A 14,701-nucleotide genomic window follows, 5' to 3' on the forward strand; every position below is an offset into this window, starting at 1 on the left:
CCTAGAGTTGTTCACTGCTTTCAAACGTGTGTATTTGAGACAAAGATTGACTATTCTTTTAAACTATTTATTTATTTATTTATTTACTTACTGTGTTGTATCTTCATTGCTGTGTGCGGGCTTTCTCTAGTTGGGGCAAACGGGGGCTACTCTTCGTTGCAGTGCACGGGCTTCTCCTTGTGGTGGCTTCTCTTGTTGCGGAGCACGGGCTCTAGGCTCACGGGCTTCAGTAGTTGTGGCGTGTGGACTCAGTAGTTGTGGCTCACGGGCCTAGAGTGCAGGCTCAGTTAGTTGTGGCACGCGGGCTTAGTTGCTCTGCAGCATGTGGGATCTTCTCGGACCAGGGCTTGAACCCGTGTTCCCTGCATTGGCAGGTGGATTCTTAAACCACTGCACCACCAGGGAAGTCTGACTAGTCTTTAAAATTTTTGATTTACTCTTTAAAAGTTACTGGGGTTTGGCACTAAACAGTTTGTTATCCTCCCAAGAACCAGAACTTATCTGACAGAGGCAGACAGAATATGTAAGGACTGACGGACTTACCAATCTGTCATGTTAGAGATGGGCTAAAGAGTAGTTGATTTATCCCAGGTAGAGCCAGAGGATCTGAGAACATTTAAAATTCTAGGCTCTTAGAGTTTTGGTGAAATCACAGGGGACCACTGTTGAGTGTAAATAAGTATCTCTATTGCTGGGATCTTTCCTTTCAAAAGCCCTGTAAGAAGTAGACTGTCCACATTAAGCCTACAGAATCCCTATTTTTGACCTCGTCCTTGCCCTCCATTAATTGTGATTTTTAAGTTCTTTTGTTATCTTTATTAAACATGACCGAGAAAGGAGTAGGAAGGAGTGATGGTTACACCAATGATGATGAGCTGTGTCCCTTTTGGTGCTGTGACTTACAAAGTTTGGTTTTGGAGGCATGTGCTTTTTGGCAATTGTTGGTATTGGTGGGGTGGCAGAACTAGGATCATGTGACAGCCTAATTCTGTTGTGCTAGCATTGTGTTCTGTGCCCAGGGCTAGAAAATTCAGCAGTAAATTTTGGAGTGATGCACCTTAGGTAAAGGAAGATTTTCCATAGAAGTTTGAGCAGAGGTACATTTAGACCACAAAGATTTTTTTTTTTTTTTTGGCGGTACACGGGCCTCTCACTGTTGTGGCCTCTCCCGTTGAGGAGCACAGGCTCCAGATGCGCAGGCTCAGCGGCCACGGCTCCAGCTCCGCAGCATGTGGGATCTTCCCGGACCGGGGCACGAACCCGTGTCCCCTGCATCGGCAGGCGGACTCTCAACCACTGCGCCACCAGGGAAGCCCTAAAGATTTAATTTTTAAAAATTTATTTTTGGCTGTGTTAAGTCTTCGTTGCTGTGCACAGGCTTTCGCTAATTGTGACGAGCAGGGGCTACTCTTTGTTGTGGTGCATGGGCTTCTCATTGTTATTAAAGAAATTAATTTTGTTTGTGAAATATTTTACAAAGATTTCTTCCAGTTAGTCATTCGTTTTTTAAAGGTTTTATGGTCTTTGCTATATATACTAAATTTTAATGAATGGCAGAGAATCTTTTCCTTCTCGTTGGAAGGAAAAACAAAAGTTTGTTCTCCCAGAGGTCACCACCAAAATGGGTAAAATCCTCCAGGAAATTCTCGTTCTTAATACTTAAAAAAAAAAACACATCAATTACAAACTTAAATGTAATTTCCTGTATGACTTTTACTTACTGTTCTGACCCACTGTTATGTCATTCCGAACTTCTGTCAAGCCCATCACAATACAGGGTCTTGCTGAATTAGGGGTTGCTCTGAATTATTTTATCTCAGATTAGAAACCCTCTGAGAGAAGGATATGGCTAATCCTGCCTACTCCAGTGGATGTAGAGTGCTCAGTAAAGATTGTCTAAATAGATAGAAGTCTGTCCACGCAGGAGGAAGGTGGAATGGCTTCTTCATGCTTCTCTTAAAGATTGGTTTTAAAAGCCCTTTCACTGTCTCAGCCAAAACTGTGTTGCTTAGAGGCAGTCCCAGCTAATAACCTTTGCCTCTCCTCAATTCAGCTGATATTTACTTGTTGAGGAGAAGCTTTATGTTGAAACCCCAAACATACCATGTCTTTTTCTTAGAAAGCCCTTTTTTCACTGTGTAGCAGGGGCATACATATCAACATTGAGTGAGTCTAGGTGGTCTCTCTGCTTAGTGGAATAGAGTCTCTCAATTAGGTGGGAACCGAGAGTCACTTATTTTAAAGATTCATTGGGCAAATTTACTTTGGCCTAGCCAAAACTAGAAATACAAAATCATAACAGCCTTAATCTCAAAGAGAAGTAAGATCTTGTTTTACAGATCAGCAAGCCTTCTACTTTCATCAAGCTCATTATTAAGTTTGTAAGTGTGTGTACTCACCCCTATTATATTTTAAATTATTGGAACTGTAAACTTGCTATTTGGACTGGGGTTTTTTTTTCTTTTTATTAAGGGATGCTTTGATTTAAAAGGTGGTCTGGGGCTTCCCTGGTGGCTCAGTGGTTGAGAGTCCGCCTGCCGATGCAGGGGACACAGGTTCGTGCCCCGATCCGGGAAGATCCCACATCCCGTGGAGCGGCTGGGCCCGTGAGCCATGGCCGCTGAGCCTGCACGTCTGGAGCCTGTGCTCCACAACGGGAGAGGCCCGCGTACCGCAAAAAAAAAAAAAAAGAATAAGTATTTGGGGCTTCCCTGGTGGCGCAGTGGTTGAGAGTCCGCCTGCCGATGCAGGGGACGTGGGTTCGTGCCCCGGTCTGGGAAGATCCCACATGCCGCGGAGCGGCTGGGCCCGTGAGCCATGGCAGCTGAGCCTGCGCGTCCGGAGCCTGTGCTCCACAACGGGAGAGGCCACAACAGTGAGAGGCCCGCGTACCGCAAAAAAAAAAAAAAAAGTGGTCTGTCTGGTATAACCTAAAAACTTGAGTAAGTAACTGTTTCTGAACTGCTCCCTACTGATTAATGAGGCATAAGCCTCTATTTCCTAAAGTAACAAGAAAGACAAATTGATTTTTAAGGTAGTTTGACAAAGAATTAACAGATTCATGTTGTGTGAATTTTGCCGTGTGAATGTAGTTCCCTCAAAAGTCAAGTTTAGGGCTTCCCTGGTGGCGCAGTGGTTGGGAGTCTGCCTGCCGATGCAGGGGACATGGGTTCGTGCCCCGGTCTGGGAGGATCCCACGTGCCACGGAGCGGCTGGGCCCGTGGGCCATGGCCGCTGGGCCTGCGCGTCCAGAGCCTGTGCTCCATGGCAGGAGAGGCCGCGGCAGTGAGAGGCCCGCGTACCACAAAAAAAAAAAAAGTGAAGTTCAAGGATTTGCTTTTATATAACTTTCTAAGTATTATAAATTCTTCTACCCAAATTGAGGGCGTTGCAGGGAATTAGGCTCTCATGAGGTTATTGAACCCAACCTTTGGATTTCAGGTAACAGATGTTTTCTGGAGTAAATGATCTATTAGAAACACCCCCAAAAATGTAGCTAGGTACAATGACAAATTTTACTAGGTTTACTTCAAAGTGAGTGCTTGAGTATCTAAGAAATGTACTGAGACTTTTGTGATTTTAGCATTAATTATGAGGTCAGTTTGATTTTTTTTTTTTTTTTAAATTCAGTTTTAGCCACCTTTGCCTTAGATCCTGGTATTTTGATCTTTGAGATTGTCAGTAACTAATTATACTTGTCAAGCTGTCTTCTGACTGATGGCCATGAATAAATCACCGTTTACTCCTACAGGTAGAAATGCTCATATTTTCTCAGTTTTTGTTGAGACTCTTTGTTTTTTTTTCCCTTAAACCCATTAATATTAGTGGATTACTTAACTTTACTGACAGTACAGTTGGAGGAAAAGGTAAGGGATATGACCCTGGCCAGATTTGACAGGGACCATATCAATGTGTCAGTTTTTTTTTTGTGTGTGTGTTAAAATTGATGTTTCATTTTATTTATTTATTTATTTATTTATTTAACATCTTTATTGGGGTATAATTGCTTTACAATGGTGTGTTAGTTTCTGCTTTATAACAAAGTGAATCAGCTATACATATACATATGTTCCCATATGTCTTCCCTCTTGCGTCTCCCTCCCTCCCACTCTCCCCATCCCACCCTTCCAGGCTGTCACAAAGCACCGAGCTAATATCCCTGTGCCTTGCGGCTGCTTCCCCCCAGCTATCTACCTTACTACGTTTGTTAGTGTGTATATGTCCATGACTCTCTCTCGCCCTGTCAAAACTCACCCTTCCCCCTCCCCATATCCTCAAGTCCGTTCTCCAGTAGGTCTGCGTCTTTATTCCTGTCTTACCCCTAGGTTCTTCATGACATTTTTTCCCTTAAATTCCATATATATGTGTTAGCATACGGTATTTGTCTTTTTCTTTCTGACTTACTTCACTCTGTATGACAGACTCTAGGTCTATCCATCTCATTACAAATAGCTCAATTTCATTTCTCTTTAAGGCTGAGTAATATTCCATTGTGTATATGTGCCACATCTTCTTTATCCATTCATCCGATGATGGGCGCTTAGGTTGTTTCCATCTCTGGGCTATTGTAAATAGAGCTGCAATGAACATTTTGGTACATGACTCTTTTTGAATTATGGTTTTCTAAGGGTATATACCCAGTAGTGGGATTGCTGGGTCATATGGTAGTTCTATTTTTAGTTTTTTAAGGAACCTCCATACTGTTCTCCATAGTGGCTGTATCAGTTTACATTCCCACCAACAGTTGTATGTTGAACCTTGAATTAAAATATAAATTTAATTTTTCAAGCAGAACTTTAAGCAAAAGTCTCACCTCTTGGCTTCTCTTATTTTGGCAGAACCCCCTCAATTTCCATCCTGAAATAATATGGAGCCCCTAAGAGTTGTAAAATTAGCTTTTTATGAACCAAGCCACACGGTGCTCTCCCCAACCACCTGTATGTCCCAACTTGGGGCTAAAAAATTGATTTTTCCATGGTGATCTGAACTTAGTTATTGACTATCATTACATTTCCTTGTAAATTACTGCAATGTGCATCTCTTTCCTTGTTTTCCAGGCTGGACGTAAAGAAAGAAGTGATGCACTCAATTCTGCAATAGATAAAATGACCAAGAAGACCAGGGACTTGCGTAGGCAGGTAAGCTGGAAGAAGTGTTGATTGCTTTCCCAAGTTCTCACTTTAGTTGTCAAATACTGGGCACATATTCTTTCTTGAGTTAACGGATGAATTTTCATAGAAAACTGACTATCTCTATTTGTTTTTTGCTAATAAGCTTCTAAATGGCTAATAAAATCTCTTGGGGACCTGGAATAATACAGTCCCACTGGAATGGACTGAATAAATTAGCTCTAGTGTGAAAAGGATGTTCAGGTAAGAAAATCAATTTAAAATGACTTGGGGATCTGTGAAAATACCCTGCAGGATCTTGTGATGTTAACTTACAAACAATAGAGACAGGAATTGAAGTTATTTATTTGACTTGCCCCATTCTGATTTTGATCCTTGATGGAAATGTGTTTCTCGTATAAATATGGTGGATATAGAGGTATTTGGAGCCATCAGTTTTCTGAGTTAGTAAGTACAGAGGGTCTTTCTCTTCATTTAATGTTAAATAATCCCATTAACATTTTGGAATTAAATTGAGTTTTAGTCTTTAAGAAAAAGTTGGATTGAATTTGTAAAACAATGTATTAAGACTTAAAAAGAAGTTGTAATAGTAATACAAACAATCTCCTGACTTAGTGGAGAAACATTTTATTGTTCATGTCTGATATAAAGCAGAATTAAAGATGGAATGTATCTATACGTCTTCCTTTTGGTAAAGTAGTATCACAAATGGTTATAAAGATAACCTTTCAATTTTAAGGTTCATAGAGTGCTCACCCTGTTCAGATAAACCAGAAAGTGCTTTTTTTCTCCCTTCTCAGTTTTATTTAGCCAATTAGGCTAATTATATATATATTTCAAGGCTTTGTGCCAATTCAATCTAGAGCTGTTTTCTGTTCAGTTTTTTATTATTCCTTTAAGATACAAGCTTTTGTTTTGTAATTCCTAAGAAAAAAAGGATTTTATTTTGAAAGCTAAGATTCTGTTGCTGAAATGCTGTAACTGTAGTATAAGCTGTTATCTCCACAATTGTGTTTCCTGTGTTGCAGATTATATAACTGCATGGCTTACATGAGGGGTCCTCATATAAGTGCAGCCAAACTGTCAAGAGCTTCCATTAGATTTAAAAGTGCAAGAGAAAAAAAAGCAATCTAGCTTCTTGGTAGAAATAAAATCAAATTTTTACAATTTAATTATTAGCTCCGCAAAGCTGTCATGGACCATGTTTCAGATTCATTTCTGGAAACCAACGTTCCACTTTTAGTATTGATTGAAGCTGCAAAGAATGGAAATGAGAAAGAAGTTAAAGAATATGCCCAAGTTTTCCGTGAACATGCCAACAAATTAATTGAGGTAAGTGTATTAGCAGTTTTATTAATTATGTGTAACTTGGTGGACTGTGGTAATTTTTAACCACAGTATTTAATCAGCGGAAAAATTTAGGGGCTCATCTAATGTACAATATGTGTAAGATGAAAGTCTTTCATTATTAACGTCTATCCAAAACTACCATTTTGGTCAGTTTACATTAATTACATACATAATTAGATATAGGTAGTCTTTATCCGGGAAACTTAACATCTCCACTTGGTGTTAATGCAAATAAAATAGATCATGACATGCTTAAACTCAGAAGACACTGTAGAAAGTAGTCGCTAGAAGCTGGAGCTCAGGAGTCATACTGCCTGGGCTTGCATCCTGGCAAATTACTGAACCCCTCTGAATTCCCATTTCTTACTACAAAATGAAGATACTAATGTTGCCTATCTAGGGATTATTTTGAGATCTCAAAGAGATGATGTATGTCAAGTGCTCAACCCTTTGCCTGAGACACAGACTGAGCTCCATCATCTTGTTTTAAAATTGTAGCAATTGGGAATTCCCAGGTGGTCCAGTGGTTAAGACTGCACTTTCACTGCCGAGGGCGTGAGTTCAATCCCTGGTTGGGGAACTAAGGTCCCACAAGCCAGGTCACATGGCACAGCCAAAAAAATTGAAGAAACTGAGCCCTAATGTGCTGCTAATTAGATATGTTTGAACAGTAGATATCTGTATGTTAGTGGTTGGTTTTTTTGGCTATAAGAAGAAAGAGTGAGTTGCTATTTAATTTCCAGATGAGTTAGGCTTGCCTCCTACCTTTTGATTACTGAAATTATGTTACTGTTTAATTGATTTCATTATTACTATATTTCAAAAATTTGACACACTGTAAGCATATACCCAACTTATTTAATTTTGTAACCCTAATGTAAAACATCTAATATTTGGAAGAGATATTCCGTAGACCATTTGGTAAGTTGGTTATTATGTAAGAACAGAAAATGGGCCTTTTATGTAAAATGTGTTTCTTGTACGTTTGGATTTATAGTGACATTAGGCCAGGTTAGTACCATAAAAATATTCTAAGGAAAACATCAGTTATCACATTAAATGTGTTACTAATTTTAAATCTAGTTTTCTTTGAACATTAATCGTTATTCTCACCTGAATTAATTATGTGCAAAATACGTAGGTCAGTCTGCTATTCAAGTTACTGATTCTGGCATTTGGTTAGAAGACTTGAATTTTGTGTCTCCATTAAGCATAATCTTTTCACAGTAGTCATATGACTGCATGAGGTGTAACCTTCAAATGTACAGATTGTCTTCACAAAGATTGTCTTCAGGAAGCCAACCTCCTGTAAGTAGCCTACATCTTAGACAGCGTGCCTGTGAGGCAGGAAGCAAGGACACTGCCAGTCCATGGCCTTGGGTAACAGGTAGCAGTAATGGCAAAGGCATTGGAAAGGGTATCTGAAAGAGTATGGCAGGCTGAACCTCACAGGGCAGCCCTTTTCTGTTCTACAGCTGGAGGGCCCTTTATAAGGACCTGCTGTATAGTCCTCAGCCTCTCCATCCAACAAAACTGACACTTGTTGAGCACCTGCTGTGTACCATGTATATGCAAATACAATGTACTTTCCACATTCTCAGGTAAGGAAACAGGCTTAGAGAGGTTAAGTAACTTGCATTCCTCCCACAATGAGGGCTGTGCCACTCAAGCTTACTGGTGTAGTGGACAGCCTTATGGCCAGTAAGAAGCACTAGATGGACCTGGTGGGTTTGGAGACCTGCTCCAGGAACTTTGTCCATGCTTATACTTCTTATTTCATTCTGAACTAACCAAGGGCCCCTTAATGTTTAATTTTGATATTCCCTGTCACAACTGACTTCTGACTCCTTTCTCCCCTCTCTCCCCTCTCCATGCCCTCCACCCACATTGTCCCACACACATAATATATGTGTATTAAATGACACATGGCTTTTCATTGCTTGATGCATAACCAAAGGCCTTGTAGTATCATTCTGCAAACATTTAAATTACATTTATGGTAATAGAGATCCTAGGGTATATAATTGCATGTGTGCATGGAAAGGAAATGAATTTTTAAAGTGTTTGTTATAGAAGCCTCAAATTCCTGATTCAAGGCAGAACTTCATTCTTCAATGACAAGCCTTCTCCTCCCCACACTAGTACTTTTGTATTATAATGAAACACTGAATTAGTGAGAGACTTGTTTAAAGCAAAGGTAAAATACTTTATTGTGATTATTTTCTTAATCTCCTGACATCTTCCTTTCTTTTTTTTATTAGTTCCCCCTCTTAAGTGGAGTAAATGTCTGCAGGCCAACTTCGGTTTTAGGGGCCATTTGCCATTTTTCCTGGGGTTTAGGGGGAGTAAGGGTGCTATGTGAAAGTTGGGAAGGGCTGGTGGTGGTAGGCCTCTGGCAGGAAAGGAAGGACTCAGATTCTGCAGCCACTGAGAATTCTGCCAGATATGTTTGTCCCCCTAAAATATTGAAATACAATTCTATCACTAACCACCTGCAATTAGCACAGACTCCACAGGTAAAGGGCATAATTCCCAGTAAGATTGTCCTCACTATAGATGCCAACTGCAAGTTAGGGGAGTCCCCAGCCCACCTGTACTTCTGACCCAACTGTCTATAAATTCAAGGGTTCCCATGACCTCTCATCCCTTCTTCACAAGACTGCCCTCATTTCAAATGCCAGCTGCAAGTTTGAGGGTCCCCAGTCCACCTGCTCTTCTGATCAACTAGCTAAAAATTTGGAGGGTTTCCATGGCCCACTTCAGGTTCATTAATTTGACAGGACAACTCATAGAGTTCAGGAGAGTGCTATCCTTATGACTGCATTTTATTGTAAAGGATACAAATCAGGTCCATCCAAATGAAGAGACACATACGGTAAAGTGTGGGAAGGTCTCAAAGACAGAGTTTCCTGTCCTCTCCCCGTGGTTCAGGGTATGTCACCTCCTGGCACATTGATGGTTCAGCCACGAAGCTCCACTGAGTTTCAGCAACCAGAGTTTTTACTGAGATTTCATCATGTAGGTATGATTGATAGAATCCCTTCCTTCCGTGGACCTTGGTTTTTCCTGAAAGCCCCCATCCTCTAATCACATGGTTGGCATGGTGGCCTATCCATCCTCAGTCATCTCATTAGTCTAACATATATAGGGGCTCAGCTGGAGTTACCTCGTTAGCATAAATGATGAATAAGAAAAGACCCTCCTGTCACTCCTGAAATCTCTCAAGAATTTAGAAGTTTCCTCCCAGGAATCCAGTGCAAAGACCAGACATTTTTTTATTATACAACACCTCCCCATCTTGAAGGAATGTGGAGTGCATGGTTTTTGGATAGCTTGCTACCCAGCCATAAACACCACATGGAAGAGGTAAGACAGGGCAGGTTTGCTTCTTGCAGCTTTATGTAGATCCTGTTTGTGGCCATTTACCCAGCAATTTACCACTTGTTTTATCTGATGTTCCTTGCATTGTTTGGTTTTACTTTTCCCTTGAGGTTCGCCCGTTAGGAGCCCAGTTTTCTGTTGAGTCCATCTCTTCTCTCCTAAGTGAATGGCTCTTTCTCATAGAATCATTGATTCTCCCTCTGGTGTATAAATCCCCTTCTGTTTAATATCCGTGTATTGACACTTACCCTTTCTTAGACTCATTCTGTAGTGGGAAACTCCCTCCTTCCAGAGGCGGCACCTTCCACTGGTGGATTTCTCTGGTTGTTAGGAATGGGGGGCCACAGTCTCCTTCTCTGGAACACTCCCTGTCCATCTTTTTACTGCTGCACACAAATGAATTGAGAGGAGCTATAAGTGAAAATAGACACCTGATTACAAAGATGTGGCATGGAAAAAGAATGTAAAAGATTTCATTATCTTTTTTATTGATTACATGTTGAAATATATTATCTTGAGATTAAATATTATTTTTTCTAATCTCACCTCTTAATGTGGCTCACATTGTATTCCTGTTGGACAGCACTTGTCTAGGTGATTTCCTCAGGCCTTTGAGAGGCTCTCTTCATTCTGCCTCTTCTCTGAATGCTTGCCACTTAAGTGCCAGTCCTTATTGAACACCTGCTGCAAGAGCGGGCGGATGGAGGTAGAGCAGCCAAAGCTTCCGCTGGCTTTTGGGCAGTGACCTCACAGTTAGTCAGCTCCAGGATTTTGCTTCCAGAGGTGCTGCTGCTCAACTCCATCTTCTCCATCCTGGTCTATGTGGGTGCAGTTGGTTGTTTGGCTCTCTCTGTTTTGACACTCATGCAGTATAAACTTCTTAGATTCAGTCTAGTGTTCTGTCCTGTCAGGACTATTGCTGGCATTGCTCTTCATATTATTGACAGCCCCTTCCAAACTTGTATCATTTCTTTCTTTTTTAGAAAATAAGCATATCTTTTCTCCTTTTATCCAGTATGTTTATAAAGTACTGTCTAAGACAACCCATAGGATAGAAACTTTCTTTCAGCTTGCCACTAGAAATCATTGTGTTGATTGTACGCTTCTTTGTATATAGTTAGCTGTTCAGCCAGTTACAAATTCCTTAACTTTTGTCTTGATCTCTGTCCCTGCCCACCCCGGCCAAATAAAATAGTGTAAAAACATTATGCTATAATTTGGGTTGTCATGTAAAGTTGCTTCAAATGTACTAATAGTTTCTGAGTAGTATTAGGGATAGCATCCACAGAGAAATGGGAATATTATGGTACCTTCTCTGTATACCACATTATGGAAATACAAGATTAGCTTGAAGAATAAAAACCACATACTGACTGGTGAGGTTTTTTGAGCAGAAGTGAATTTCTCCAGCCCCTCTGTGTGGGCATAGTGTTTGGAAGGCTGTGTGGTGCCTGCTGCCTATTGGATCCTTATTAAATGACTGTGATTTTACTTGGGAAAGCAAATAACAGAGTGTTTGCTGTGTGGCTGCTCTTATTTTCTCAGGGTCTGACTAGGACCTCTGACTGCCTCACACTACAGTTGACAGTGGGATCTATTACTTCCCCACATGGTATTGAATCCCCTTTTCTTATGTGAAGGGTACGTAGAGGTTGTGCATCTCAAGGCCAGTGAGTAGGGGAGCAGGAGCTGAGGGTCAGTGTTGATGAGCTGGTGACCCTTCTGTTCACCATTTTTCTTCTGTTAATGATTTCTTTATATTGCTTGTCAGTTTAGTGTATTGAGGTGAAAAATTTATTTTCTGTCAGAAATATTAACCTTTTTGTCAATAATGCAACACCCACGTGTCCTTTTTAATTGCTTCATTCTTTGCCTACCTCCTTTGCTGTGAGCAGCTTAATAGCTAAAGAGCAATCAGTTTTCCTTTTTTAATTTTGCTGTCTTCTGGTTCCTTTTCAATTTCATGAATTGAGAGTGAAATAGGAAAAATACAATTCATGAAATCTTGCCTGTAAAAACTGTCTATCATTTAGTATCCCTTTCCCCTCAGCCCGAGACACTGTACAATAAGATAGTGTTTTGTTCATTGCCTTGTGAATTAAGAACCAAAAAGTAAATGTAACTGGTATGATTTTGAGCTGGATTATCATTACTTGCTATGTCCCCCACCACCACCACCCCAGGACCAAGTATTTCCCATTATCCAGGACTTCATAGGTTGTGGCTTTATTGGCTTGAAATGTGTATTTTAACTGCAAATTAAATGATCTTCATTATAACTTTTATTCTGTGTTGTGCTTATAATACGCAGTAAAGTGACCTTGAAGAAACCTCTGTAAGGGGCATTTGAATTAAACACTGACCGTATACCATCTGCCTGTGACATCTTGGATATTTTCTCAGTACCTCTGTACAATACTATAGGCTGAAATTCTTGCAAATGGCCAATCAAATGAAGCTTCAGTTTTCCAGGACAGTAGGATGTTTGCATGAAAGCAGTTGGGTATTCTTAGGGAAGAATGCTGACCTCAGAATCAAGAAGAATTTCCTGAGCATATTGAGCTTGGTTTTCTCACATTTTCAAGGGTGTGTAATTTCACATGCATGGGGTTGTGTAAGACCAAAGTGTCTTGCCTGTACTATTTTTTTTTTTTTTTTTTTTTTAATTTTTATTTTATTTTATTTTTTTTTGTGGTACGTGGGCCTCTCACTGTTGTGGCCTCTCCTGTTGCGGAGCACAGGCTCCGGACACACAGGCTCAGCGGCCATGGCTCACGGGCCCAGCCGCTCTGCGGCATGTGGGATCTTCCCGGACCGGGACACGAACCCGTGTCCCCTGCATCGGCAGGCGGACTCTCAACCACTGCGCCACCAGGGAAGCCCTTGCCTGTACTATTTTAACACCTTAACACCAAGCTTTTTTGGCTGAACTGAACCACCTAGTCAAATTTTGGGATGGTCAGGTGAAGGCAAATGGATGTATCTTGTTCTCAGGGAGCATTGAGATTCTTTTCTCTTGGAGTGTTGGCAGGAACGATTAAGGAAGCACTCTGCCCAACTCTGGCCCTGCTTCAGAAAGGAGCGTAGGCCCTCCTATTGCCTCACCAGTAGACCTGATGGACTAGTGTTTAGACAGGCACCCTTCCTAGCCTTATTGACAGATTATTCAGGAGATTAGACAGAAATAGGGAACTTTTTAAGTGATCTGTATAATAAAATGTAAATGGAAATGATGACAATATCACCTGGGTGGTTATCTACACATGAAAGCCTTTTTAAAAATATCACATAGCCAAGCTGTTTAAAATAGTTTATGATGTTTTAGTAAATTCACAATTTCTAATCCTGTTACTAGAGATACTTATATCCCTAAAATTAGATTTGGCATGGCTTATTTTGAACAAAAACATGTAAGAGAAATTAAGGTAGATGTAGAAAATCAGGACGTAGGAGAGAAATAATACACAATTACGAGCTATAATTGCCATGCTTGAGTTTGGTTGTGTTACTGCACTTCCTGGTAGCATGGAGGAAAGGAAGACACACAGTCAGTTCTGTATTCTTGTCTTTAGAATGGAAGAAGTATGCCCATTTTTTCATGGGAAATGAGCCTATCGTAAAATGTTAAAAAAAAAAATCCTTACTTGGGACTTTTACATAAGGGGCAGTGAATGATTTAATACATCGTGTCCTCAACATTTTAGTAATAAATGTAGTGACAGAGTCCACATGATTTTTTTTTCTTGTAAATTCCCTCTAAAATGGCAAGGTCATAATATTCAGTTGACACTGAATTGAGTTCCAAAGAGCTGTGATGAGGAGCTAACCCAGCATGTGGCCTTCCGTCTCCCAGTAACAATATTAGGAGAACTGAGGGCTGTGAGTCTGTGAGTCCAGTGCTTCCTCCTGATCATCCCAGTGTAGCTTTCTTTCTTTTTTAAAATAATGTTCAACCTTCCAGTTTCTTTGTGTTTTAAACGTGTCCTGTAAAGAGCATATGTTTAGTTATTGTTATTCAGGTTAGCAGGGTTTTTTTTCCTGTTAATTAGGGAGTTTTGTACACACACATTTATTATCATTATGACATGTGGATTCATTCTTACCATTGCATTTTTGTTCTCTCTTTTCCCTTCTTAACCCTGTTTCCATCCCTCCTCCTCTATTTCTAACTCTCCTTCCCTCTTTTGGATTGATTGAGTCCTCCCACTTCCTTCTATTCCCCGCCCCTTCTCATTTGGAAATCATACACTCCATTTTATTACTAGCAACTCTGGATATTTTAAGCATGCATGTTTAAATTCAGAGGTTGAGGGTAAGTAGTATCTTTTCCTCCTTCTGAAACAGTATGAGAATCTTAGAATGCTTTGACTTTAGTTATTCTCTAACTTAGATGTTATTGTTGTCCAGTAGTTTGGTTCTCTTAATTTTTAGCCCCATGAGTTAGACACTGTTGGTATTGCTTTATTCACTTATTTCAACTTTTGCATAAAATTTACCTGATACTATATTTTCATTGCTTCCCATTTCTTCTTGCATATTAAACCTTCCTTCTGGGATTGCTTCCTTTTTTCCTAAAGCATCTTTATTAAACACCTTTAGTTGGGGCAGGAAAGATCTGTCTGGAGTAAATGCTCTGAGATTGGTTTTGTTTTTGTTTTGTCTTAGTGTCTTTATTTTGGCTTAATTCTTAAAAAAATAATTTTATTGGATGTACAGTCCTAGGATGATTCCCCCCACTACCTCCCTTCAGGGATTTGAAAATATTATTACCCTATCTCTGGCTTCCATTGTTGCTGTTGAGAAATCAGCAGTCAATCTCACTGAGCTTTCTTTGTAGATAA

General features: G+C 40.2%; 1 protein-coding gene across 5 annotated transcripts in view; it reads left to right on the forward strand.

Moving 5' to 3' along the window:
- The window catches only part of CTNNA1 (catenin alpha 1), a 171,538-nt gene that overhangs the window by 120,223 nt on the left and 36,614 nt on the right, over nucleotides 1-14,701 (forward strand). For all 5 annotated transcript variants that reach the window (XM_065874270.1, XM_065874271.1, XM_065874273.1 and 2 more), the window contains 2 exons: nucleotides 5,058-5,138; nucleotides 6,309-6,461. In XM_065874270.1, the coding sequence (XP_065730342.1) occupies nucleotides 5,058-5,138; nucleotides 6,309-6,461 (234 nt within the window). The remainder of the gene's footprint in view (nucleotides 1-5,057; nucleotides 5,139-6,308; nucleotides 6,462-14,701) is intronic.

The sequence above is a fragment of the Phocoena phocoena genome, chromosome 3, assembly GCF_963924675.1.
Source record: "Phocoena phocoena chromosome 3, mPhoPho1.1, whole genome shotgun sequence".
Taxonomy (NCBI): Eukaryota; Metazoa; Chordata; class Mammalia; order Artiodactyla; family Phocoenidae; genus Phocoena; species Phocoena phocoena.